The 26318-nt window shown below is 40.6% G+C and overlaps 1 protein-coding gene and 1 pseudogene across 2 annotated transcripts in view; both read left to right on the forward strand.

The window, feature by feature from the left end:
• The window catches only part of UBAP2 (ubiquitin associated protein 2), a 100536-nt gene that overhangs the window by 22903 nt on the left and 51315 nt on the right, over positions 1-26318 (forward strand). The window contains exons 3-7 of one of the 2 annotated variants that reach the window (XM_023203333.1): positions 280-390; positions 8219-8372; positions 10546-10623; positions 17563-17617; positions 19055-19158. In XM_023203333.1, the coding sequence (XP_023059101.1) occupies positions 280-390; positions 8219-8372; positions 10546-10623; positions 17563-17617; positions 19055-19158 (502 nt within the window). The remainder of the gene's footprint in view (positions 1-279; positions 391-8218; positions 8373-10545; positions 10624-17562; positions 17618-19054; positions 19159-26318) is intronic. The other variant, XM_023203334.1, reaches the window with a different exon arrangement.
• On the forward strand, positions 23121-23791 carry LOC111536808 (annotated as a pseudogene).

Below are 26318 nucleotides of genomic sequence, written 5' to 3' on the forward strand. Positions count from 1 at the left end.
ACGTATGTATGTGCTGCTGATTAATGATCTGCTCCTTGGTCAACTTGGGGGAAGGTTGATTTTTAATTAGATTCTACCAGTGTTAGTGAAAGGACATGCATTGAATGGCCACACAAAAAAAAATAAGAAAACGTGTTTTCATTGTAAACTCAGAGTCTAGAAGAGGCTATCTTCATGTAGAAGGATTATGTAATTCTGTATTTGTATAGAAGAGTCTTAATATTAACATCAAGTGCCAGTTTTTGGTTGCCTCTAACCATTTTCTGATATATTCACTAGCTTATGGAAGTGACAGGGAAAAATCAGGATGAATGCATAGTGGCCCTACATGATTGTAATGGAGATGTGAACAAAGCTATCAATATATTGCTGGAAGGAAATTCAGACACAGTAAGTATTATTAATTGGTTTGCATTGTTTACATTTGTCTACAATTCCGTAGCGCATTTTCAACTTCACCTTGGTTGGGGGTGGGGATGGAATGGATTATGGTGCCATTCCATATTTGTTTTAAGTTCCAGAAAGAACGATTACCTGAAAAGACTGTTTTTGTTATGTATGGTTTCTTCATGAAGTCATAGAATCTGAAGACTTGAAGGAGAACTTGGTGATCTACTCCAGCCTTACAGTTTCCAAAAATCTCTGGACCTGTGTGTATTTTCACCACCCTCACCTGAAAAGCATCTCTTGGCTCTGTTGCTTATGTTTCTTCATCTCAGTCCTCACCTCTAAATACTTCTTACATCTCTAGCATAACAGAAAACCAGGATTGCTGGTATATGTATTTGCTTATGTGGAATATTAAGTTTTCTTTATTTTTTGTTTTGTTTTATTTTTTTATTTTATTTTAATTTTATGTTTTTGAGACAGTCTCACTCTGTCGCCCAGGCTGGAGTACAGTGACTTGATCTCGGCTCACTGCAAGCTCCGCCTCCTGGGTTCACACCATTCTCCTGCCTCAGCCTCCCAAGTAGCTGGGACTGTAGATACCCGCCACCTCGCCTGGTTAAGTTTTTTGTATTTTTAGTAGAGACGGGGTTTCACCGTGTTAGCCATGATGGTCTTGATCTCCTGACCTCGCGATCTGCCCACTGGCCTCCCAAAGTGCTGGGATTACAGCTGTGAGCCACCACGCCTGGCCTTTTTTTTTTTTTTTTTAGAATATTGGGTTAAATTTGGTGAGCTTGCAGGCTTATGAGCTCAGGCCTTGGATTTTAAGAAGGATGCAGCTAAAGCTACACCAGGCACTTGTCAGCCCTAAAACTATGCTCTTTGTGTGTATGTATTTATATTTAAATATTATATAATATAGTGTGTGTGTGTGTGTATATATATATATATATATATATATATATATATTTATTTATTTATTTATTTTTAGTTTTAGTTTTTGAGACGGAGCCTCACTCTGCCACCCAGGCTGGAGTGCAGTAGTGCGATCTTGACTCACTACAACCTCTGTCTCCTGGGTTCAAGTGATTCTTTTGCCCCAGACTCCCAAGTAGCTAGTACTACAGACATGCGCCACCACATCTGGCTAATTTTGTATTTTTGGTAGAAACGGGGTTTTGCAATGTTGGCCAGACTGGTCTCGAACTCCTGACCTCAGGTGATCCACCCACCTCGGCCTCCCAAAGTGTTGGGATTACAGGTGTGAGCCACCACACCTGGCCTGTGTTTATATTTCTTAAATTGAGGAAAGTATTTTAGAGTAGATTAAAACAAATAATGACTCACCTAAAAGAGGATACAAAGATGAACACATCAATAACTGCTTTTCCTTGGAAAATTTAAAACAAACAAACTGACCGTGTCAGTGTTCAGATTTAATTGAAGTCTCATTTTAGGGTCATGCTGCATTAGGTACAAGAAATACAAAACTGAACTGTGAGAAACTGAAAGCTAAAATGACTATATTTTTAGTTGATGTAAAACAAAGAGAAGGAATTCTTTTACAGTAAAAATTAACTAATGTGGAAAAGATTTCACTGTTTATGAGTGTAGCAGTAATTGTTGGTAAAATTCCATGTAAGAGAACACTGATACATAAGACAAACCACTAAATTTGTGATTTTTTTGGGGGGGGAGGAGCCATGTTAAATGATGAATTAAAATTTTGAATAATTTTGGTGTACTGACTTGGGAATAAGTGTCCTGGGTTTTGCAAAATATGGAGGATCTGTTTACCTTATTGCTAATGGATACAGCAGAGCATGGCTTTCAGTTATTTTCAAAGTGAACTGAAGAGCCTAACTGCCCTCTTTGTTTAATAAAAAAAAAAAAAAAGAAAAAGAAAAATCTTTGGGAATAAACAAAATAATCCAAATTGTTCACTGGAGGGGATCTTTTTATGGTAGAGGTAAGTCCAGACACTATTTTTTGTTGCCTTTCCTTTGGCTGCAGCAGATTTAATTCCTTTTCTCTGGTAGTTAGGTGCATTTTTAAGTCTTAAATGTCCAATTTTCTCTTTCTGTTTTGAGTTTTAACACCCCCTCCTCATTTGGGACAGAACCTGAAGGAGGTTCTTCTAGGTTATGTATTAGAAAGTAAGGCTGACTGGGCGCGGTGGCTCACACCTGTAATCCCAGCACTTTGGGAAGCCGAGGTGGGTGGATTACAAGGTCAGGAGTTTGAGACCAGCCTGGCCAACATGGCAAAACCCCATGTCTACTAAAGATACAGAAAATTAGCCAGGTGTGGTGGTGGGCGCCTGTAATCCCAGCCTCTCAGGCAACTGAGGCAGGAGAATTGCTTGAACCCAGGAAGTGGAGGTTGCAGTGAGCCGAGATTGTGGCATTGCACTCCAGCCCGGGCGACAGTGCGAGACTCGGTCTCAAAAAAAAAAAAAAAAAAAAAGTAAAACTGAATTTTTCGTGAACGTCTCTTTGGTTACCTCTTGAACAATTTTATAATGTGGGCTATATCTGACTTCTTGTTTTCTTCAAAGATAAGAAAATAGCAGATGAAGTTCTGACTATAGTTGTGAAAGAATACACTTGTTCACGGCTGAGTGGGCTGTGGGGGAAATACAGAAGTAGAGGGAAAGTCTTTGTTTTAGTTGTTTGGTGTTTTGGGTTTTTTTTATTAAGACAGGGTCTCACTCCATTGCCCAGGTTAGAGTAGAGTGGTGCCATCATGGTTCACTGCAGCCTCAACCTCCCGGGCTCACGCCATCCTCCAGCCTGCCGAGTAGCCGAGACCACAGGCACATGCCACTACACTTGGCTAATTATTTTTATATTTTGTAGAGATAGGGTCTCTCTGTGTTTCTTTTTTTTTTGAGACGGAGTCTCACTCTGTCGCCCAGGCTGGAGTGCAGTGGCTGGATCTCAGCTCACTGCAAGCTCCACCTTCCGGGTTTACGCTATTCTCCTGCCTCAGCCTCCCGAGTAGCTGGGACTACAGGCGCCCGCCACCTCGCCCGGCTAGTTTTTTGTATTTTTTAGTAGAGACGGGTTTCACCGTGTTAGCCAGGATGGTCTCGATCTTCTGACCTCGTGATCCACCCGTCTCGGCCTCCCAAAGTGCTGGGATTACAGGCTTGAGCCACCGCACCCGGCCCTCTCTGTGTTTCTATGTTGCTCAGGCTGGAGGAAGTCTTTGAAACCCTGGTTTGTTGAGAACCATTCTCTGGTACATCTTGTCTCTCATACTGTTTGCCTCATCTCTTACCTGGTTGCCATCTGCAGCACCCATGGCTGAACGGCTTTGATTATCTTCCCTTGACTGAGATAGAGTTAATTGGAGTAGAGTTGACAGAATATAAACACTGTGATGTTGCTAGGAGCAAGAGCATGAAGGCAAACGATTCTAACCTTCCTCTGTGCCAAAGTCTTCTGAAACAAAATTATTACTTGGAAAAGGTATTAAGTGGAATCGTCTGTGATATTTTTAAGGATAAGTTTATTTTTTCTTACGTAAGTATATCTGTCACAAAGGAAGATATTGAACACAAGTACTGAACTTTTTGTTTCATCATCATGTTTGGTTGGTGTGACAAAATTGTTTTGAAGTATTAGTCTCTTGCATTAACGTACTTACTGTTTTTAGTAAGTTGTGTTGGTAGTTTTTGGCAAAGGCAAAGTGGTGGGAGAGTAATTTTTGAACTAGCTGGCTTTGAAGACTGCTGTTCTGATTATTACGTGGTGGCTGGGAGGACCTCTCCTCGTTTTCTTCATACCCATTCTACAATTAGCAAAATACCGATAACAGAGGTTGCCAGAAATTCTCTTGGAAATCCTCTATAATTACCTGGTTGACTTTTCAAAGTATGCCTGTGTGCATGCTTTGCAGACTTCTGCAAAATACACAGTAATCTTTTTAGTAGTTACTATGGTATTGTAAAGATTGCTTCTTAAAGGTTCTTTTCCCTATTTGCCACCCCCACATAAGTTGTCTTTGTAGATCTCATAAACCAAGACTTTGCTTGAGGGGCAGCAGGATGGGGAGGGTGTCTTTTTTTTATTTTTATTTTTTTGAGATGGAGTCTTGCTCTGTCACCCAGGCTGGAGTGCATTGGCATGATCTCAGCTCACTGCAACCTCAACCTCTGCTTCCCAGGTTCAAGCAGTTCTCCTGCCTCAGCCTCCTGAGTAGCTGGGATTACAGATGTCTGCCACCATGCCTGGCTAATTTTTTTTTTTTTTTGAGATGGAGTTTTGCTTTTGTTGCCCAGGCTGGAGTGTCATATCTTGGCCTACCGCAACCTTCTGCCTCCTGGGTTCAAGTGGTTCTCCCACTTCAGCCTCCCAAGTAGCTGGGATCACAGGCATGCAACACCACGCCCAACTAATTTTGTATTTTTAGTAGAGATGGGATTTCTCCATGTTGGTCACGCTGGTCTTGAATTCCCGACCTCAAGTGATCTGCCCGCCTCAGCCTCCTAAAGTGCTGGGATTACAGGCATGAGCCACTGCGCTTGGCTGCTAATTTTTGTATGTTTTGTAAAGATGGAGTTTCACTATGTTGGCCAGGTTGGTCTGGAACTCCTGACCTCATGATCTGCCCACCTTGGGCTCCCAAAGTGCTGGGATTACAGGTGTGAGCCACTGCGCCTGGCCAGGGTATCATTTGCTATATGAAGTGGGTTAAAGTGTTTCTCAGGTGTTTTACAAAGACAGTTGGCCCCTTTATAAAGATAGAGTACCTTTAGGCGAGGCTGTGTAAAGATATACATTGTGTATACATATACTTTATGCCAACTCTTCTGGGATGATTTTTCCAGGACCTCTGGAATTTACTTTTTGTATTATAACCTAAGAGGACTGGATTCTGTTTTACACAGTTGTCTTTTCATATTAGCAAACATAATAAATTGAGTTTGTGCAGTATGGGCATTATTTTCTCTGGCATAGATAAGCTTTAATGTTTAAGTAGAAAATAATTGCAGAAAAATATAAAAGATTACATCAAATTAAACATCCTCACTTAGATAATGACTTATACCACTTTCTTCAATAAGTATATAGGCTTCTATGTGAACTAAAAAATGTAATTCTATATGCTGTTTGCTGATAGCTTTTTTTTTCTATCAAGGACCTTTTTCTGTATGTACCTATGTAACTGGTAAAATGGCTGCGTACTGCTCCTTTTATGGATACACTAGACTACTTAGTCTCCTGAACTTGATATTTTGGGAATCCCCCTCTCCTCCTTTTATGCTGTTGATCATTTTGTCTGCACATAAATGTTTGAACAATTATTACGTTATTGTAATTGAGACAGAGTCTCGCTCTGTCACCCAGGCTGGAGAGAAGTGATATGATCTTGGCTCACTGCAGCCTCCACCTCCTAGGATCAAGCCTTCCAGGTTCAAGTGATTCTCCTGCCTCACCCTCCTGAGTAGCTGGGATTACAGGTGCCTGCCACCACTCCCAGCTAATTTTTATATTTTTAGTAGAGATGGAGTTTCATCATGTTGGCCAGGATAGTTTCCAACTCCTGGCCTCAAGTGATCTGCCTGCCTTGGACTCCCAACGTGCTGGGATTACAGGCGTGAGCCAGTGTGCTTGGACACATTATTTTATTTGAATAAGGGCCTAGAAGTAGAATTGCTGGTTTGAAAGAGTATGCACCAAATGAAATTTGAGTACTAGGCCAAGCGCAGTGGCTTTCGCCTACAGGCGTAATACCAGTACTTTGGGAGGCCGAGGTAGGTGGATCACCTGACATCAGGAATTCGAGAGCAGCCTGGCCAACATGGTGAAACCCCGTTTCTGCTAAAATTACAAAAATTCGCTGAGTGTGGTGGTGTATGCCTGTAATCCCAGCTACTTGGGAGGCTGATACAGGAGTTACTGCTTGTTCCCAGGAGGTGGAGATTGCAGTGAGCCGAGATCGCGCCATTGCACTCCAGTCTGGGTGACAGAGTGAGACTCTGTCTCAAAAAAAATAAAACTTTGGGTACTATTGCTAAGTAACCTTCTAGAAGAGTTACAATAGATGCATGCTCACCAGAACTGTATGATAATACCTGATTGTTTCACTTTAACTATCAGGTGTCAGTATATTCAATCTTCATTATCAAAACTTAGAGGTGGAAAATAATTTATATCTTGTTCATATCCATTTTATATCTAATTAAATATGTGAGTTCATCAGAACTTTGCAGAAGACCAGATACTCCATTTCAAAAAAGTGTTTGGAAGTTGGCTTCCACTGTTATGGAAATAATTCAGCTTATCACCCAAACTGTAGTTTATTAATTTCCAGTGCTAATGTTTAGTTTGGATATACAACGTCACATTTTGTTTTTCCATAAGATTTTTTTTTTTTTTTTGAGACGGAGTCTTGCTCTATCGCCCAGGCTGGAGTGCAGTGGCCCGATCTCAGCTCACTGCAAGCTCCGCCTCCCGGGTTTACGCGATTCTTCTGCCTCAGCCTCCTGAGTAGCTGGGACTACAGGCGCCCACCACCTCACCTGGCTAGATTTTTGTATTTTTTAGTAGAGACGGGGTTTCATCGTGTTAGCCAGGATAGTCTTGATCTCCTGACCTCGTGATCCGCCCATGTCGGCCTCCCAAAGTGCTGGGATTACAGGCTTGAGCCACTGTGCCCGGCCTCCATAAGATTTTTAAAAAGCATAAAATAGTTACTACTCTTAATTTTGGATGGAGTCATTTCAAATCCCTTCTGAAATAAGGCAGATTATGAATAAGTAAATAGAAACTATTGGGCTAATTTTAGGATTCCTCTGTAACTACCTTGCTTGATAATTTTTATATCCACTTATAGTCAAGAATGTAGTATCTTTCTTTTCTCAGCAATTTGTATATATATGATATGATTAGGTTTGTTATCACCATTTGGAGAGCGGTGGAGAAGGGAGGTTATATAAATTATTTGACTTCTCACTAGAAGAATTCTTGGGAGATTAACATTTTAAGTACTTTATAAATTTTTAAAAAGCCCACCAAAACCAAGCTAAAATTTTACTTATCTGCCATTAAATTGTTTTAGATAATTAGTTTGAATAATGGAACAGGCAAGGTTGTATTCCTGGAGCTTTTGGGGCATCATTCTAAGTAATTTTGTGGTCTTTGAATTAATACATAGATTTAAGGCCTAATAGAGAGATAAGTGAGGTGGTGTAGAATAGGAGCTTGGGGAAATGACATTTACTGTATTCCTAAATTTGCATAGGAAAGGGCTCTATGTTGGGAAAATGTACAGTATTTTGTCAGGTCAGCTAATAGCTGTAATTATTTAGCAACAGGAGCTTAGCAAGAGGATTGTTATCTTTATCATCAAGAAAGTAGAACTATATGGAAAGAATTTAAATGATAAGCAGGTGAGCTGCAAGCTGTGGGTAGTTAGATTTGAAAGATACATGCATGTGCTGGGCGCAGTGGCCCACGCCTGTAATCCCAGCACTTTGGGAGGCCGAGGAGGGTGGATCACAAGGTCAGGAGATCGAGACCATTGTGGCTAACACGGTGAAACCCCGTTTCCACTAAAATACAAAAAATTATCTGGTCGTGGTGGTGAACGCCTGTAGTCCCAGCTACTCAGGAGGCTGAGGCAGGAGAATGGTGTGAACCTGGGAGGTGGAGCTTGTAGTGAGCAGAGATCACGCCACTGCACTCCAGCCTGGGTGACAGAGCGAGACTCCATCTCAAAAAAATAATAATAATAAAAAAAAAGAAAGATACATGCATGTGCCCTTGATAATTATACACACTTAGAATGATAAATGATTAACAGCCGTTCTCTCTGATAGACTTCATGGGAGACTGTAGGGGGGAAGAAAAAGAATTTTGCAAAAGAAAATTCAGAAAACAAAGAGAATAGAGAGAAGAAAAGCGAGAAAGAATCAAGTCGTGGACGTGGAAACAACAACCGGAAAGGAAGAGGCGGCATTCGTGGCAGAGAATGTAAGTACAGACTTTCTCCTCAATTTTTTCTCTTCTCTTCTTTCGTCTCGAGTGACCCTTCTGTCTCAGCCTCCCAAAGTGTTGGAATTACAGGCATGAGCCACTGCGCTCAGCTTTCTCACATTTTTTCTTAGGAGTTTCCTTACATTCTGAACAACTGAAAGATTAGTCCATAGCATGCTCATAAATTTGTTTCCTCAGTGCAGAATTTGTTCTAATAATTAACACTAGAAATGAGTGGCACCTGAGTAGTTTCATAAGAGCCTCCCATGTGGTTTCATATCAACATTGATCTGGGCTATAGGCAGGTGGTTGTGTAGTGTGTCTTATGACTGCCTTCTGTTATAAGGCAGACACATTCGTTAATTTTAGAATTGTGTGTGTGTGGCAAAGAAGAGGCCAGGGGTCATTTACTTACAGGTGGATAAAGCTGTTTTTTTCTTCTCCATTTATAGAGATTCACGGTATAGACAAGAGTTAGATTAAGAGAAAAGTTGCTAAATAGGCAGGATTTCTCATAGGCAGGTCTCATTTCCATTAGACCTAGGTTTTCTAGGTTTTGTCACTGTGTATGCAAAACAACCCTGTCTGCTCTGGCAGTGTGTCAGTGTAGCTAAGTTATGAAAGAATAAAATGTAAATATTTAACATATCACTCTAGAGACTCTTGCTGTCTCATACATTCCACTGATATTTATTGAGTATCTACTATGTAGTGGATACTTTTATAGGCATACAGCAATGAATAAAATAGGTAAAATCTTTGCCCTTCTAAAACTTATATTTTAAAGAAGGTCAAATGGGATGTAACAATAAAGATAAAATATTTTATATTAATATATTTTAATGGTGTTACATAGAAATTATGTTATAGGGAAAAGCAAAGGCAGAAAGAGAGATGCAAATTATGGGAAGAGGTCTGGCAAATATAAGTGGGTTGCCAAGGAAAGCCTCACTGGAATTTATGTGAGTCAACCTCTGACAGAGGTGAGGGGAGCAAGTCATTCCAATATCGTTTATAAAATTTCTGTATTATGTAGAGCTATTAATGCCAATATAGGGATGAGAAAAAGAAAAGACTGTGAGTTGGCATCTTCCGGTTAGTATTCTAGAAAAACGCAATGCTAACACTTTAGTTTTTCTAAGAACTCAATGTTTTCCTTGGTATTACTATTTTGCTATTCTGTGCCTTTCCAGGCTTTGAACCTAACTAATGAGCAAATTCTGTGATATATTAACGTAGTTGCATAATGGAGGTAGTTTTTTTGAAGCAAAAACTTCACAGCAAGTCTACAAAGAAGAAAGAAAAATCAATATTTTTTAAAATTTATTTTCAGAATTTTCATGTGAATAAGGAAGATATGATTTCTTTTTCTCTCTTTTTTTTTTTTTACTTTTTATTTTGAGACAAATCTTACTCTTCCACCCAGGCTGAAGTGCAGTGGCGTGATCATAGCTCACTGCAGCCTTGACCTCCCTGGGCTCAGGTGATCCTCCCACCTCAGCCTCCTGAGTAGCTGGGACTACTAGCTGCACTCCCATCACAACCACGCCTGGCTAATTTTCATATTTTTTGTATTTTGTATGTTGTATTTTTACTGAGACAGAGTCTTGCTCACTTGCCCAGACTGGAGTGCAGTGAGGAGATCTCGGCTCACTGCAGCCTCTGCCTGTTGGGTCCAAGCAATCTCCTGCCTTAGCCTCTCGAGTAGCTGGGACTATAGGTACATGCCACTACACCCGGCTAATTTTTATATTTTTCGGTAGAGACGGGGTTTCCTTGTGTTAGCCAGGCTGGTCTCGAACTCCTGGCCTCAAGTGATCCGCCTGCCTCAGCCTCCCAAAGTGCTGGGATTATAGGTATGAGTCACTGCGCCTGACTAATTTTTGTATTTCTTTTGTATGTCACCCAGGCTGGTCTCAAGCTCTTGGGCTCAAGAGATCTGTCCCCCTCAGCTGGAAATTAGGAGTGCTGGAATTACAAGTGTAAGCCACTGTGCCTGACCTCATTCAGTTTTTAAGTCACTTATGTTTTTGTTTTTCCTGTTTCTGAACCCGTTGTTTAAATTGTAGCCTGTTTGTCATTCCTTCTTTGCCTTTAATAGGTGCTTGGTAAGGTTACGTACAAGAGGTTTGGAAATGGAAATTTGATTTTTCTGCTCTTTTTCCCCTAGTTAGAGGTGAAGAAAATGGAATTGATTGCAATCAAGTGGACAAACCTTCAGATCGTGGCAAGCGAGCCCGAGGTAGAGGTAAGCCAGAGTAAGAGAGAAGAAAATGCTTTCAATTAGGAGGAAGAAGCAGGCAGTTGCTTTGCTGGACTCTCACTAGGGATAGCAGTGTGTTCTGAAAGAATGGCAGGTCGTCTTAAAATCTGATCATTTGTTTACTGATGCCTGTAAATGAACTATTTTGTGTTATGTGGTTTTGAAGAAACCAAAGGGTTGTTTTTGGATGAGCTGAGAAAGCCCTTTCTATGAATAATTTAAAACTTAAAGCGCTAACCAAAAGCGTTGAAAAGTTATAATTGTATTACATTTGGAATACAATGCAATAGGGTTTTTAAAACCTTACTTTAAAAATACTTTATTGCTAAAAAAGGCTATGTTCATTTGAGCCTTCAATGAGTTGTAGTCTTTTTGCTGTAGTCTTCACTTCCAGCTATTTTGAAGTGTATAATACGTAATTGTTAAGTAGTCACCTTACTTTACTGTTGAATATTAGAACTTACTCCCTTTTTTTGGGACAGGGTCTTACTCTGTCACCCAGGCTGGAGTGCAGGGGCACCATCTCAGCTAACTGCAACCTCTACCTCCTGGGCTCAAACAATCCTTCCACTTACCCTCCTGAGTATCTGGGACTACAGGTGTACGCCACCATGCCCAGCTAATTTTTGTATTGTTGATAGACATGGGGTTTTACCATGTTGGCCAGTCTGGTCTCAAACTCCTGGCCTCAAGTGATCCACCCGCCTAATCCTCCCAAAGTGGTGGGATTACAGGCATGAGCCACCGAGCACGGCCTAGAATTTATTCCTTCTGTGTTTTAACCTATCCACCAATCTCTCTTTATTCCCTACCCTCTATACATGTCACCTTCTCTGCCTCTGGTAACTATCTTTCCACTCTCTACCTGCATGAGATAACTTTTTTAGCTCCCATGTGAGTGAGTATGTGTGATACTTGTCTTTCTGTGTCTGGTTTATTTTATTTAATACAGTGTCTTCCAGGTCCATTCATGTTGCTCCAGAGGACATCATTTCATTCTTTTATGACTGAATAGTATTCCAGCGTGTAAATTAATCACTTTTTGAAATCCATTCATCTGTTGATGAACACTTAGGTTGATTCTCTATATTTGTGAATATTGTGAATAGTGCTTCACTTCAAAATAGCTAGAAGTGAGGACTTGAAAAGTTCTCAACACATAGAAATGATAAATGCTCATGGTAACGGATACCCTAAATACCACAACTTGATAATTATGTATTCTCTGCGTGTAGCAAAGTACTACATGTACCCCATAAATGTGTTTAAATATTACGTATCAGTAAAAAGTTAAAAATTTAAAAAGAAGAGAAATTGCCACAGCCACCCCAACCTGGCAACCATGAAGTATTGGTTTCCTTTTCTGGTTTCCTTTTCTTTGTATAAATATCCAGTAATGGGATTGCTGGATCATATGGTAATTCAATTTTTTGTTTTTGATAAATCTCTATACTGTTTTCCAAAATGGCTGCCCTAGTTTATATTCCCACCAGTAGTGTACGAGAGTTCCCTTTTCCCTGTGTCTTCACCAGCATCTGTTTAATTTGCTTAATTAATTAGATGCAGTGGCATGATCATAACTCACTGCAGTCTTGAACTCCTGGGTTCAGGCAATCTTCCTGTCTCAGCCACCTCAGTAGTTGGGATTACAGGCTACTTTTTGTCTTTTTGATAATAGCTGTTCTAAGTGGGGTAAGATGATACCTCATTGTGGTTTTCTTTGTATTTTGTTCATGTTTTGTGATGAACATTTTTTGTGTACCTTTTGGCCATTTGTGTATTGTTTTTTTAGATCCTTTGTCTACTGTTTTTTGTTTTTTTTTCTCTTAAGAGACAGTATCTCACTCTGTTGCCCAGCCTGGAGTGCAGTGACATGATCATAACTTAATGCAACCTCGAAATCCTGGGCTCAAGTGATTCTTACACCTCAGCCTCCTGAGCAGCTGGGGCTATAGGCATGAGCCCCACCATGCCTGGCTAATTTTTTGTATTTTTAGTAGAGATGGGGTTTCACTGGTTACACATTTTATTTATTTATTTATTTATTTATTTATTTATTTAGAGACAGAGTCTCGCTCTGTCTCAAGGCTGGAGTGCACTGGTGCAGTCTCGGCTCACTGCAACCTCCGCCTCCAGGGTTCAAGCGATTTTCCTGCCTCAGCCTCCCATGTAGCTAGGACTACAGGCTCAGCTAATTTTTGTAATTTTAAATGGAGATGGGGTTTTACCACGTTGGCCAGGATGGTCTCGATCTCTTGACCTCGTGATCCGCCCGCCTCGGCCTCCCAAAGTGCTGGGATTACAGGCGTGAGCCCCCACGCCCAACCTATTTTCGTTTTTATTGTTTTTTTTTTAATTTATTTTTATTTTTGAGACGGGAGTTTCGCTCTTGTTGCCCTGGCTGGAGTGCAATGGTGGGATCTTGGCTCATCACAACCTCCGCCTCCTGGGTTCAAGCAGTTCTCTTCCCTCAGCCTCCCAAGTAGCTGGGATAACAGACATGCGCCACCACGCCCAGCTAATTTTGTGTTTTCAGTAGAGTAGGGTTTCTCCATGTAGGTCAGGCTTAAATGTGTATTTAAGTTACTTTTCTTTTGTATGATTCTTTATCTTGTGTATTGATACATGGTTTAGCAGCTTGTATGTATTATTTTGGTCTTTTCTTCTGGTGAGATTGAGTCAAGTAAGGTAGTGAACTATTGTTTTTTTTTAGAGACAGGGTCTTGTTCTATTGCCCATCCTGGAGTACGGTGGCATGATCGTAGCTCACTGCAACCTCCAACTCTTATGCTCAAGCAATACTCCTGCCTTAGCCTCCTGAGTAGATAGGACTGCAGGTGCACATCACAATGCCCAGCTAATTTTTTTTTCTTTTTCTTTTATTTATTTATGTATGTATGTATGTATGTATGTATGTATGTATGTATTTATTTATTTATTTTTTGAGATGGAGTCTGGCTCTGTCACCCAGATTGGAGTGCGGTGGTGCACTCTCAGCTCATTGCGAACTTCGCCTCCCGGGTTCACGCCATTCTCCTGCCTCAGCCTCCCAAGTAATTGGGACTACAGGCGCCCGCCACCATGCCTGGCTAAGTTTTTGTATTTTTAATAGAGACGGGGTTTCACCATGTTAGCCAGGATGGTCTCGATCTCCTGACCTCATGATCCGCCCTCCCCGGCCTCCCAAAGTGTTGGGATTACAGGTGTGAATCACCACGCCTGGCTATGCCCAGCTAATTTTTAAAAGCATTTTTGTAGAGACAGGTCTCCCTGTGTTGCCCAGGCTGGTCTTGAACTCCTGACTCCAAGCAGTCCTCCTCTGTTGGCCTCCTCAAGCGGAGGGATTACAGGCACGAGCCACTGCACCTGGCTGCTAATGAATTACACTTGAAGTTACAAGGTTTGGTTTCCTTCTGGATGGAAGAAAAATAATGCAAAAAAGGCAACAATAGTTTACTCCGTAACCTTTCTCAGTGCTTTATCTTACTGTTTTGTATTTAGTAACTCAGATTAGTTTCTCTACTTTTTTTTTTTTTTTTTTTCCGCGACGGAGTCTTGCTCTGTCGCCCAGGCTGGAGTGCAGTGGCGCAATCTCGGCTCATTACAAGCTCCCCTCCCTGGGTTCACACCATTCTCCTGGCTCAGGCTTCTGAGTACTTGGGACTATAATTACCCGCCACTACGCCTTGCAAATTTTTTGTATTTTTAGTAGAGACAGGGTTTCACTGCGTTAGCCAGGATGGTCACGATCTCCTGACCTCGTGATCCGCCCGTGTTCCTCCCAAAGTGCTGGGATTACAGGCGTGAGCCTCTGCTCCTGGCCATATATCAGTCTTAAATGTAGCAACTGATATTTACATACCTATTGTGTTGTTGAAGATATTGCTGTAAACAAGCTTTGTTCCTCAGTGAATTCCAGGGATGTTTTGTCATTTTCATTTGATTAATGTAGTATTCTTTGAGGCTGGGGAGGGGTTATTCCAGACTCTGAGAATGTAGGGGGATAGAAGTCTCTGAGCCAGAAAACCCCCAAAGATGCCCCCTTCTGTGTGTGGCCTGAACAGGTCCCAGGACATGGAAGTAGTACCATCTATATTATTGAACTCGTCCTGAGAAATCAGGAATTTTTTTGAGGCCGGGTCTTGCAGTGTTGCTCAGGCTGGCCTCTGGCACAGCTAGCCTTTTTTTTTTAATTATACTTTTAAGTTCTAGGGTGTATGTGTACAACGTGCAGGTTTGTTACATATGTATACATGTGCCATGTTGGTGTGTTGCACCCATTAACTGGTCATTTACATTAGGTGTATCTCCTAATTCTGTCCCTCCCCTCTCCCACAACCCCACAACAGGCCCCGGTGTGGGATGTTCCCCACCCTGTGGCACAGCTAGCTTTTAAAGTCCTTCTTACTATCTTTTGGGGATGAGGGGAAGGAGTGCTTTCTGTCTTTTTAGATTAGGCCCACTTTCTGCATTTGCTTCCCTTCAGGCTGTTTGAAAAGGAGGGATGTCTGCAGTTAAGATCTGCCCCAATAGGGGTGGTTGGTTGTTCTTTGAATTTCAGCTTTCAGAGTAATGAGCAACTAGGCCAGGCATGGTAGCTCACACCTATAATCCCAGCGTTTTGGAGGCTGAGGTGAGCGGATCACTGGAAGCTGGGAGTTCAAGACCAGCCTGGCCAATATGGTGAAATCCCAAGTCAGAAAAAGAAAAAAAAAAAAAACAAGAGTAACGAGCAACTTTTCCATTTGGATTCTCAGCACAGAGTATGTAAATATTAGTCAAAACTTGAAGCGGGGGGTGGTGGCTTATGCCTGTAATCCCAGTACTTTGGGAGGGTGAGGTGGGTGGATCACTTGAGGTCAGGAGTTCAAGACCAGCCTGGACAACACGGTGAAACTCTGTCTCTACTAAAAATACAAAAATTATCCAGGCGTGGTGACGCAGGCCTGTAATCCCAGCTACTTGGGAGACTGAGGCACAAGAATCATTTGAACCTGGGAGGCGGAGGTTGTGGTGAGCTGAGATTACGCCACTGCACTCCAGCCTCGGTGACAGAGCAAAACTCTGTCTCAAAAAATTATAAAAAAAAAAAACCTTGAATAGTCATTCAGTAGATATGTAGTAGAGTCCCAGGGCTTGAGGAGGAAAGGTACAGCATTTACCATAACATGGTTTATTCACTTTGATAATCTTTGGAAGCGTTGGACTTGATTTTGGTGAGTAAAAGACTCTGGATCTTTATTCTGAGCTGCTAGATTAATCTGTTCCTTCCAGATAACAATGCAGGGAAATGGTATATACGTAGAAACCAACGTTACTAGTAGCATTACTGCCAGGTGAGTGCGAAACAATAATTCTTATTATCTTGTTAGAATTTATGGGGAAGATGGATTGGATTTTTTTTTATTTTTTTATTTTTTGAGATGGAGTCTCGCTCTGTCGCCCAGGCTGGAGTGCAGTGGCTGGATCTCAGCTCACTGCAAGCTCCACCTCCCGGGTTTACGCCATTCTTCTGCCTCAGCCTCCGGAGTAGCTGGGATTACAGGCACCTGCCATCTGCCCGGCTAGTTTTTTGTATTTTTTAGTGGAGGTAGGGTTTCACTGTGTTAGCCAGGATGATCTCGATCTGCTGACCTTGTGATCCACCCGTCTCGGCCTCCCAAAGTGCTGGGATTACAGGCTTGAGCCACCGTGCCTGGCCCCAGATTGGATTTTTTAATTTAAAAAAATTTTTGGTTGGCTGGGCGTGGTGGCTCACGCTGTAATCCCAGCACTTTGGGAGGCTAAGGCAGGCAGATCACAAGGTCAGGAGTTTGAGACCAGCCTGGCCAAAATGGTGAAACCTGTCTCTACCAAAAATACAAAAATCAGCCGTGCGTGGTGGCAGGCGCCTGTAATCCCAGCTACTCAGGCAGCTGAGGCAGGAGAATCGCCTGAACCTGGGAGGCAGAAGTTGCCATGAACCAAGATGGCGCTGCTGCACTCCAGCCTGGGTGACAGGGCGAGACTCTGCAACCTCCAACTCCTGGGCTCATGGATCCTCCTGCCTCAGCCTGTCAGGTAGCTAAGTTAGAGGCTCATGCCACCGTGCCCATAAAAAATAGTTTTGTAGAGAGGGAGTCTCCCTTTATTGCCCAGACTGGCCTTGAACTCCTTGCTCAAGCCACCCTTCCACCTCAGCCTCCCAAATTGTTGAGATTATAGATGTGAGCCACCATACCTGTCTCAGAAACGTTTTTAATTTTCATAAAGTCCATTTTGTCTAGTTTTTCTTTTTTTGCCTGTAGTTTTGGTGTCATATTCAGGAAATCATTGCTAAATCCAGTGTTGTAAAGCGTTTGCTTTGTGTTTTTCTCCGAGAGTTTTATAGTTTTAGCTCTTAAATTTAGGCCTTTGCTCTTCAGTTTAGGATTTTAATGAAGAGAGAATGTGCAAACGTGCTAGTCATAATTTTCACTTCTTGTTTGCTTATTCTCATGCTTGCTGCCATTTTGGTCTTTGATCAAAGACCTAGTATTTAAAATGATATTTAACAGTGCCTTCAGCTTACTTTGCATTTTCCTCTTTCTGGTTCTCATTTCATTTTATAGTAGTGGCTTATAATTCCATAGTGTTTGCCCTTCCTGATTTTAAACGGTGCAGACTGTTTTATAATATAACCTTCCTGTGTTTAGCTGTCAAATACCACAAATATAATACAAGGAGAATTTAATTCTTTTCTAGCCTTAGAAGTCACTAACTGGGTACAGGTAGTTGTATCATCAGGGATCAGTAAATTGGAAATTGGATGCCCTGATTGGAATGTTGGTGCCATTAGGAACAATGATAATATTGTCTGGGAAGTGAGTATAAGATGAAGAAGGAAGTGTAATTGTGTAGGACATGAATATTATTTTATAATATAATTGTTTGTTTTTTTTAAAGGATTTGGACGTGGCAGAGGGAGAGGGGCAGGAAGGTTCTCAACCCAAGGCATGGGGTGAGTCATAGCCATCCGATTTTTATAGTTATTTACTTCCTTAGTTTTTATGCTTCAGTTGCCTCTAATACCCTGCATCTAATTTGGTCATCATGGTGAATCTAGTGTTTTCTATACTTAAAGAGATTTACAAATAAGAAAAATAATATGAATAAAATTGATCTTTTAAATAGGCATTAGAGCAGGGTTTCTAGCCTTGGCACTATTGATTGTGGATTGGATAATACTTCCATGGAGTGGTAGGGTCTCCTGTATATTGTAGGATGTTTAGCAACATCTCTTCTCTCTGTACTATTAATAAATGTCAGTAGCAGTCACCTGAAGTTGTGACAAAATACCTACAGACATACCTAAATGGCACTGCCTAAGGGCCATGTTAGTTAATCCAGCCATTGTCTTTGAATGCTAAGTAAATGTAGTGCTTATTTATGTATGAGTGATATATTTTTCCTGAATTGTAATAGTGAACATTGAACAGACTCAAAGGTACTAAAATCAGAGGTTTATTTCTTGTTTCTGGGTGTTATTTTACTTTTTGTTGCTTCTAAAACATTAGCTCCCATTGAATTTTTAGAAAAAGTTTTAAAACATCCTGTGGAAGCCATACGTAGATGCAGTCAAGGAAGGGAATTGGCTCCAAGAAAAGCCCTTTGTCTCTCTCTAACTTCAGGCAGCACTCTTCGTGTCAGTGCCTTCTAGATAAGGAGTGGTGCCTCCTGCAATCTGCCTTCTGCCTAAGCTCCTTTGAGGAAAAGGAGGGATGAAAACACAGGGAGCAAACTCTCAGGAGCGCTTTAAGACATAGCCCTGCCCATTAGCTGTAAATTGTTTTGGGGATTTTTCTGTTTACTTCACATTCCTTTGTGAAAATTTTAAAGGTAATATTTGTTTTGGCTCATGTTAGACCTCTGAACCATGATTCAGTTAAACTGGGTGTTCAGTTTAGGATTTTATTGAAAAGAAATAGAGGTGCTGAACAAAATGTTTTCTTCTTTATCTAATATTTCTATAAAGGAGCGTATAATTCTAAGCTATAAAAGGTTCAAAGCCAAACTTGGATTCTGACTTGGGAAGAAAATACCTGTGTTCCCTATTTATTCCTTATTTTTCAGCAGGACTCTTATGAGAGCCCTTATTTTGCCTTGAAAGATTATAGGTCTCCTTGTCTGCTTTAGGATGCTGAGGACCATGTTTTAGGAAAATAAGGCTATTATACCAGAATGTGGGGAAGGTCCCTAGGCAGCTTCTGATTTTCACATCTGCATCTCCATGGCTGGCAGAATTAGTTATATTTAGATAGGGGAAGGAGAGGTGATGTCTTTTACAGTGGCTGTGAGAAGACACTGGGCTTGTTTGGTGGAAGATCATGTATGGTTAATATTTTGGCTTAGGTGCTTGCTTCTTTTGCCTTTATTATTTCTTTATTTCGAACCCCAGGACATTTAATCCTGCGGACTATTCAGATTCTACATCTACAGATGTGTGTGGGACAAAGCTAGTAGTTTGGGAAGCTGCTCAGAATGGTGCAGATGAGGGAACTGGTAAGTGTTCTGTTTTTGCCAGAGATGAGTTTTAAATGTTTGAGCTATTAAGAGTTTTATGGCCGGGCGCGGTGGCTCAAGCCTGTAATCCCAGCACTTTGGGAGGCCGAGACGGGTGGATCACGAGGTCAGGAGATCGAGACCATCCTGGCTAACACGGTGAAACCCCGTCTCTACTAAAAATACAAAAAACTAGCCGGGCGCGGTGGTGGCGCCTGTGGTCCCAGCTACTCGGGAGGCTGAGGCAGGAGAATGGCGGGAACCCGGGAGGTGGAGCTTGCAGTGAGCTGAGATCCGGCCACTGCACTCCAGCCTGGGCGACAGAGCGAGACTCCGTCTCAAAAAAAAAAAAAAAAAAAAAAAAAAAAAGAGTTTTATGTTCTCATGCAAAGATGAAGTCTAAATGTGCTGATGGAAAAGAATGAAAAACAGGCTACTGTCCTACCTCTGAAACTATTCTTAGTTGGTTCTTACCACCAAAGTCTGTCACATATAAATCTCATGATGACAAAGAATTTGATTTTCCCTTCTGCGAGCTAAGAAAGAGGCTATATAAGGTAATTGGCATAAACCAGCACAAACCCACACTCCAATCAAAGTATGTCACAGATATATAGAATTTCTGAGGAGAAGATTTTTTACTGGAAGTACTTCCCATTTCTAATGGTGGATTCTTTGGCCAGATAATGTATGATAATGAGGTAGATGATAGATGGATTTGTAGCAGCGTTGCTACTGCAGGTTTTTCTGTATCATGCTGTTTCTGGATTATTTTCTGAAATTCTTGGGGTAAATATTGGTTGTTTATTTATATAGAGCTCTTTGTACAGTAAGTATTGAGATTATACTTATAGAAACATAATTTAGCCGGGTGCAGTGGCTCACACCTGTAATCCCAGCACTTTGGGAGACCGAGGCAGATGGAGCATTTGAGGTCAGGAATTCGAGAGCAGCCTGGCCAACATGGTGAAACCTCGTCTCTACAAAAATACAAAAAAATTAGCCAGGCTTGGTGATGCATGCCTGTAATCCCAGCTACTTGGGAGGCTGAGACAGGAGAATCGCTTGAACCCAGGAGGTGGAGGTTGCAATGAGCCGAGACCGTGCCATTGCACTCCAGCCTAGGCAACAGAGCGAGACTTCATCTCAAAACAACAACAACAACAACAACAACAAAAACATAATTTAACACAATGAAATATAACCTAGATTTAGAATATAGTTCAATAAATTATCAAGCCCTAGTGCAAGTGGTTCATGCCTGTAATCTCAGCATTTAGGTGGCTGAGGCGGGAGGATCACTTGAGCCGCAGTTTGAGATGAGCCTGATTAACATAGTAAGATCTCATCTATACTAAGAAAACGTAAAAAATTAACATGGCATGGTGGTGTGCACCTATGGTCCCAGCTGCTTGGGAGGCTGGAGAGGGGAGTGTCACTTGAGCCTGGGAGGTTGAGGATGCTATGAGCTATGATTGTACCACTGCACTCCAGCCTGGCAACAGAGCAAGGCTGTGTCTCAAAAAATAAAAAATAAAATAAAATAATGCACACAAGCTCCATATAACATCAACCCTAGCCAGAAAGTAAGAGAGTACCACCAGAATCACAACTAATCAACTGTAAATAGAGAAACTGTAAAGAGGGTCAACAAAATTGATAAGTTGTTAATTTGAAAACACTAGTAAAATTGTTAAGCTTCTTATGAGATCATCAAGGGAAGGTGAAGAACATGAGTAATTGGTTCCAGGAAGAAGAAAAGGAATATTGATATAGATCATATAGATGTTAAGGAGATTATAAGATACTGTATGTCGATTTTTTTTTTTTTTTGGCAACAAATTTGGAATTACTGACTAATTTCACTCTTGTAAAAATCTTTAACCTAAGTATTTGAAAATATAATTCAGTAAGACAGAAACAGCAAAAGGTTACTGTAACAATGTTAAAATTATGCTTGGGTTGAGCGTATTAGATCACACCTGTAATCCCAGCACTTTGGGAGGCTGAAGTGGGCAGATCGCTTGAGCTCAGGAGTTTGAGACCAGCCTGGGCAACATGGTGAAACCCCATCTCTGCAAAGAAATACAAAAATTAGCTGGGTGTAGTAGCATATGCCTGTGGTCTCAGCTACTTGGGGTGCTGAGGTGGGAGGATCACTTGAATCTGGGAGGCATAGGTTGCAGTGAGCTGAGATTGTGCCACTGCACTTTAGCCTGGGTGACAGAGTGGGACTCTGTCTCAAAAAAAAAAAAAGAGAGAGAGAGAGAGAGAGAAAGAAAGAATGAACGAAGGAAAGAGAAAGAATGAATTACACCTGGTATTTAAGTTTGCTTAACTGTGTTTTTTGGGGTGGGGGGTTGTTTGAGATGGAGTCTCTGTCACCCAGGCTGGAGTACAATGGCATGATCTTGACTCACTGCAACCTCCACCTCCGGGGTTCAAGCGATTCTCCTGCCTCAGCATCCTGAGTAGCTGGGATTACAGGTGTCCGGCACTATGCCTGGCTAATTTTTTTGTGTTTTTAGTAGGCAGGGTTTCACCGTGTTGGCCAGGCTAGTCTCGAACTGCTGACCTCAAATGGTCCACTCACCTTGGCCTCCCAAAGTGCTGGGATTACAGGCGTAAGCCACCGTGCCCCACCTTCTTTTCTTTTTCTTTTTCTTTTTTTTTTTTTTGAGGCGGAGTCTCACTCTGTCGCCCAGGCTGGAGTGCAGTGGCCAGATCTCAGCTCACTGCAAGCTCCGCCTCCCGGGTTCATGCCATTCTCCTGCCTCACCCTCCCGAGTAGCTGGGACTACAGGCACCCGCCATCTTGCCCGGCTAGTTTTTTGTATTTTTTAGTAGAGACGGGGTTTCACCGTGTTCGCCAGGATGGTCTCGATCTGCTGACCTCGTGATCCGCCTGTCTCGGCCTCCCAAAGTGCTGGGATTACAGGCTTGAGCCACCACGCCCGGCCTTCTTTTTCTTTTTTTAAGAGAGAACATCTCACTCTGTTGTCCAGGCTGGAGTGCAGTGGTGTGATCATCACTCACTGTAGCCTTGAACCACTGGATTCAAGCCATCCTCCCACCTTAACCTCCCTAGTACTTACTGCTGGGACTATGGCACACACCACTGCACTAGGTGAATTTTAAAATTTTTTGTAGATACAAGATTTTGCATTGTTGCAGAGGCTGGTCTTGAACTCCTGGCTTCAAAGATGCTCCCACCCAGCCAGTGCTGGGATTACTGACATGAGCCACCATGCCCAGCTTAGTTTGTTTAACTTTTGAAAAACAAATCAATCCAATCCTAGATGCATACCCAAAAGACAGGAAAATATAGGTTCACATAAAATCTCGTACAAAAAGATTCGTAGCAATATAATTCATAATTATAAAAAAGTGGAAACAACCCGTACTTCCTATTGAACAGGTCTGTCAGGGTAGGGGAAAAAACCTCAAATGTTTATCAATGGATGAATGTATAAGCAAAATATAGAATATACATAGAATAGAATAATGTTCAGCCATAAAAAGGAATTAAGGTACATGCTACAACATGAATGAACCTTGAAAATAGTATGCAGAGTCACAGAAAGACCACATATATTGTGTTTTATGATTTTATTTATCTGAAATGTCTTAAGGCAAATTTATAGGGACAGAAATTAGCTTGGTGGTTGCCTAGGACTGGAACTATTTGGGAAAAGTAGTGAGTAACTATGAATGAGTATGGGGTTTGTTTTAGAGGTGATGGTTGCACAAATGGTGAATATACTAAAAATTATTCAGCCGTCTACTATAAAAGGGTAGATTTCATGTTATGTGTGTTATATATAAAAATACAGAAATGAGTATTATCCATTTGACAGAATTAAAGATATAAATCCTTATGATTATTTCTGTAAGGAAAAGCATTCAGTATTCATTCATGATTAAAACAAACCAACAGTGTTTCTGAGTGGCATGTGGGATTTGAGCCGGATAGTGGTCCTTGATTCCAGCAACATGGAGACTTTGTACCACGGCCTATTCTTAGTGCTCGAATGTCCCAACCTGAAGCTGATGAAGCCGACCAGGCTGCACATGCCCTCAGCCATGACTGTGTATGCTTTGGTGGTGGTGTCTTGCTTCCTCATGACCAGAGGAATAATTTATGATGTTATTGTTGAACCTCCAAGTGTTGGCTCTATGACCGATGAACATGGGCATCAGAGGCCAGTAGCTTTCTTGGCGTACAGAGTAAATGGACAATATGTTATTGTGGAAGGACTTGCATCCAGCTTCCTGTTTACAGTGGGAGGTTTAGGTTTCATAATCCTGGACCAGTCAAATGCACCAGATATCCCCAAATCCAGCAGATTTCTTCTTCTATTCTTTGCATTTGTTTGTGTCCTATTGAGTTTTTTTTACAGCTAGAGTATTCATGAGAATGAAACTGCCACGCAATCTGATAGGTTAGAGTGCCTTTTGAGAAGAAATCAGTGGATGCTGGATTTGCTCCTGTCAATGTCCGCTATTGTGAAATGTGGAAAAGAATGAAGAGCAGCAGTAAAGAAATATGTAGTGAAAACACTGGAAGTGTATTGATGCTTGGAGTAAAATTTCTTCTTGGTGTCAGAGAGACAAGTTTATCACAGTATTTTTTTTTCCTGCTGATCTGTTGAGATCAGTGATGTTGAGTGACATTTTATTCTTAGTTTTTCGTTTTTTAAAGAAAATATACTCCAGTTTACAAATATAATATTGAATAAAGTGATTGTTTTACAGCCCCTTTAACTTTTTTTTGTAGATGACATTTCTGATTTTCAGAATTAATGTAAAATCAAGAAGCAAGATTCCATAAGTTGAGATTTCTAGATGGCTGATCAGTTTTACCTGTGGTGCCTTGCCTTTTAGTAGGGGGTGTGATAATACATTATTCCAAATATGTATGTATGACTGTTTCCTGAACAATAAGATCTATGAAAGGAGCAGAAATAATTTTTCTAATTAAAAACAAACAAAACCCTGGCAATTAGGAATACAAGGAATTTCCTTAATCAGATAAGGAATATCTATAAACTTACAGCAGGTATTACAGTCAATGGTGATACATTGAGTGTTTTTCCTCTGGAACAAGATAAAAACATGCGGTCACTGCTTCCATTCGCACTGTTCTGGAGGTCCTTATGACTTAAAGAAAAATAACTCATAAGGATTGGAAAGGGAGAATAAACCGTTGTTTTTCGTGATTGTGTAAAAGAATCTATAGATGAATTATTGGAGAGTTTCACAAGCACAAAATGCAAGACACAAGTTTCATGAACGAATGTATTTCTGTAAATCATCAACAAACAGAAAATGGAAAAAAATTGCTAGTAGCTCCAGAAAACGCCAAATACCTAGGAATAAGTCTAATGATATGTAAAATATGTAAGATTTGAAAAAATAGAAAACAATATTGAGAAAAAATAAAGAAGACAATAAATAGAGGAATATACCACTTTAATATATTTTAGTCTTACTGTTGTGACATTTAGTTTTTATTGACTCAGTCTTTGAATTTATTAATCCATGGTAGTCCATCTCATGTAAATTTTCCCCACTGATTTTTAAAAAAAATCAGATTTGTTGATGTAGTTTATATATATATGATAAAATTCTCCCCCTTTTAGAGGTATGGAGGATGAATTCTAACAAATGTGTATAGAATTATACCCAGTATTAAAATATAATTATGGTGCTTCTTTAGTAGCAATGAACAATTGCAAACAAAGAATAAGAAAAACAGGACTTTTTTAGTAGTACCAAAAAAACAAGAAATAGTTATATTTCTGACTATGTAAATGCAAGATTTGTATGTTGATATTATGCAACATGTTGGGAAAGATAAAAGAAGACCCTCATAAAAGGGAACATGTTCAGTGTTCATGAATTGGAAGACTCAAAATCTTTGAAATGTCATTTCTCTCCAAATTGATCGATAGCTTCAGCACAATTCCAATCAAAATCTTCACAGATTTTTGACAACTTGATTCTTTTTTTTGAGATGAATTCTCACTCTGTCACCCAGGCTGAAGTGCAGTGTTGTGGTCTCACCCCACCGCAACCTCCACCTCCTGGGTTCAAGTGATCTCCTACCTCAGCCTCCTGAGTAGCTGGGATTACAGGTGTGCACCACCATGTCCAGCTGATTTTTTTTTTTTTTTTTTTGTATTTTTAGCAGAGACGGGGTTTCACCATGTTGGCCGGGTCAGTATTGAACTCCTGACCTCAAGTGATCTGCCCACCTCAGCCTCCCAAAGTGGTAGGATTACAGGTGTGAGCTATTTTGCCTGGCCTTGACCACTTGACTCTAAAATTTTTATATAATATTAAAGGGACTAAAGTAGCTTAAACAGTTTTGAAAAGAAAAAAAGTTCTACTCTCCCTGATTTTAAGAACTGCTCTAACGCTACAGTAAGCAAGACACATAAATCAATAGCATAGTAGTTTACATATACATATGGCTAATTGTTTTTTGTCAAAGATTATGAGGCAGTTCAATGCCATATATTATACTGTATACAAAAGTTACCCTGCAAGTTTTTACACTTAAACATGAAACCTAAAAGTACAACTTACGAAGAACTTATAGTGGCAAATCTTAGTGACTGTAGGTTAGGTGAAGATTTCTTATATGGAATCTGATAAGCCTGAGTCATAAAAGAGAAAATTGACAAAGTACATTTTATTAAAAATTGTAAAATTCTTCTGAAGAGAAAAATGATAGGATGAGCCGTAGTCTTGGAGAAAATGTTTATATAAAATCCATATTTGATAAGGACTTATATACAAAATACATAAAGAACTCTCACAATTCAGTAATAAGAAAACAACCCCCTAAAAAAAATGAGCAATTAAAAATGGGGAAAAAAATAGAAGAAATTCCAGAAATGGATAGTAGTGATTGTATAGCATCAGGAATATACTCAGTGCCACTAAATTGTACACTTGAAGAGGGTTAGACATGGTAAACTTTGTGTAATGTCTATTTCAACACGGAGACTGGTGAAGGATAATTTCCTGTGAATCAATAATTATTTTGACAGAAAAAGTTAATAGAAAGCAAAGTATTTGCATTTACAAGGGAAAATGATAAATGGATAGCAGACAAATCCATAAGAATGTGCTCGTCATCATTCGTCATTGGG

This window comes from Piliocolobus tephrosceles, chromosome 14 (genome assembly GCF_002776525.5).
Source record: "Piliocolobus tephrosceles isolate RC106 chromosome 14, ASM277652v3, whole genome shotgun sequence".
Taxonomy (NCBI): Eukaryota; Metazoa; Chordata; class Mammalia; order Primates; family Cercopithecidae; genus Piliocolobus; species Piliocolobus tephrosceles.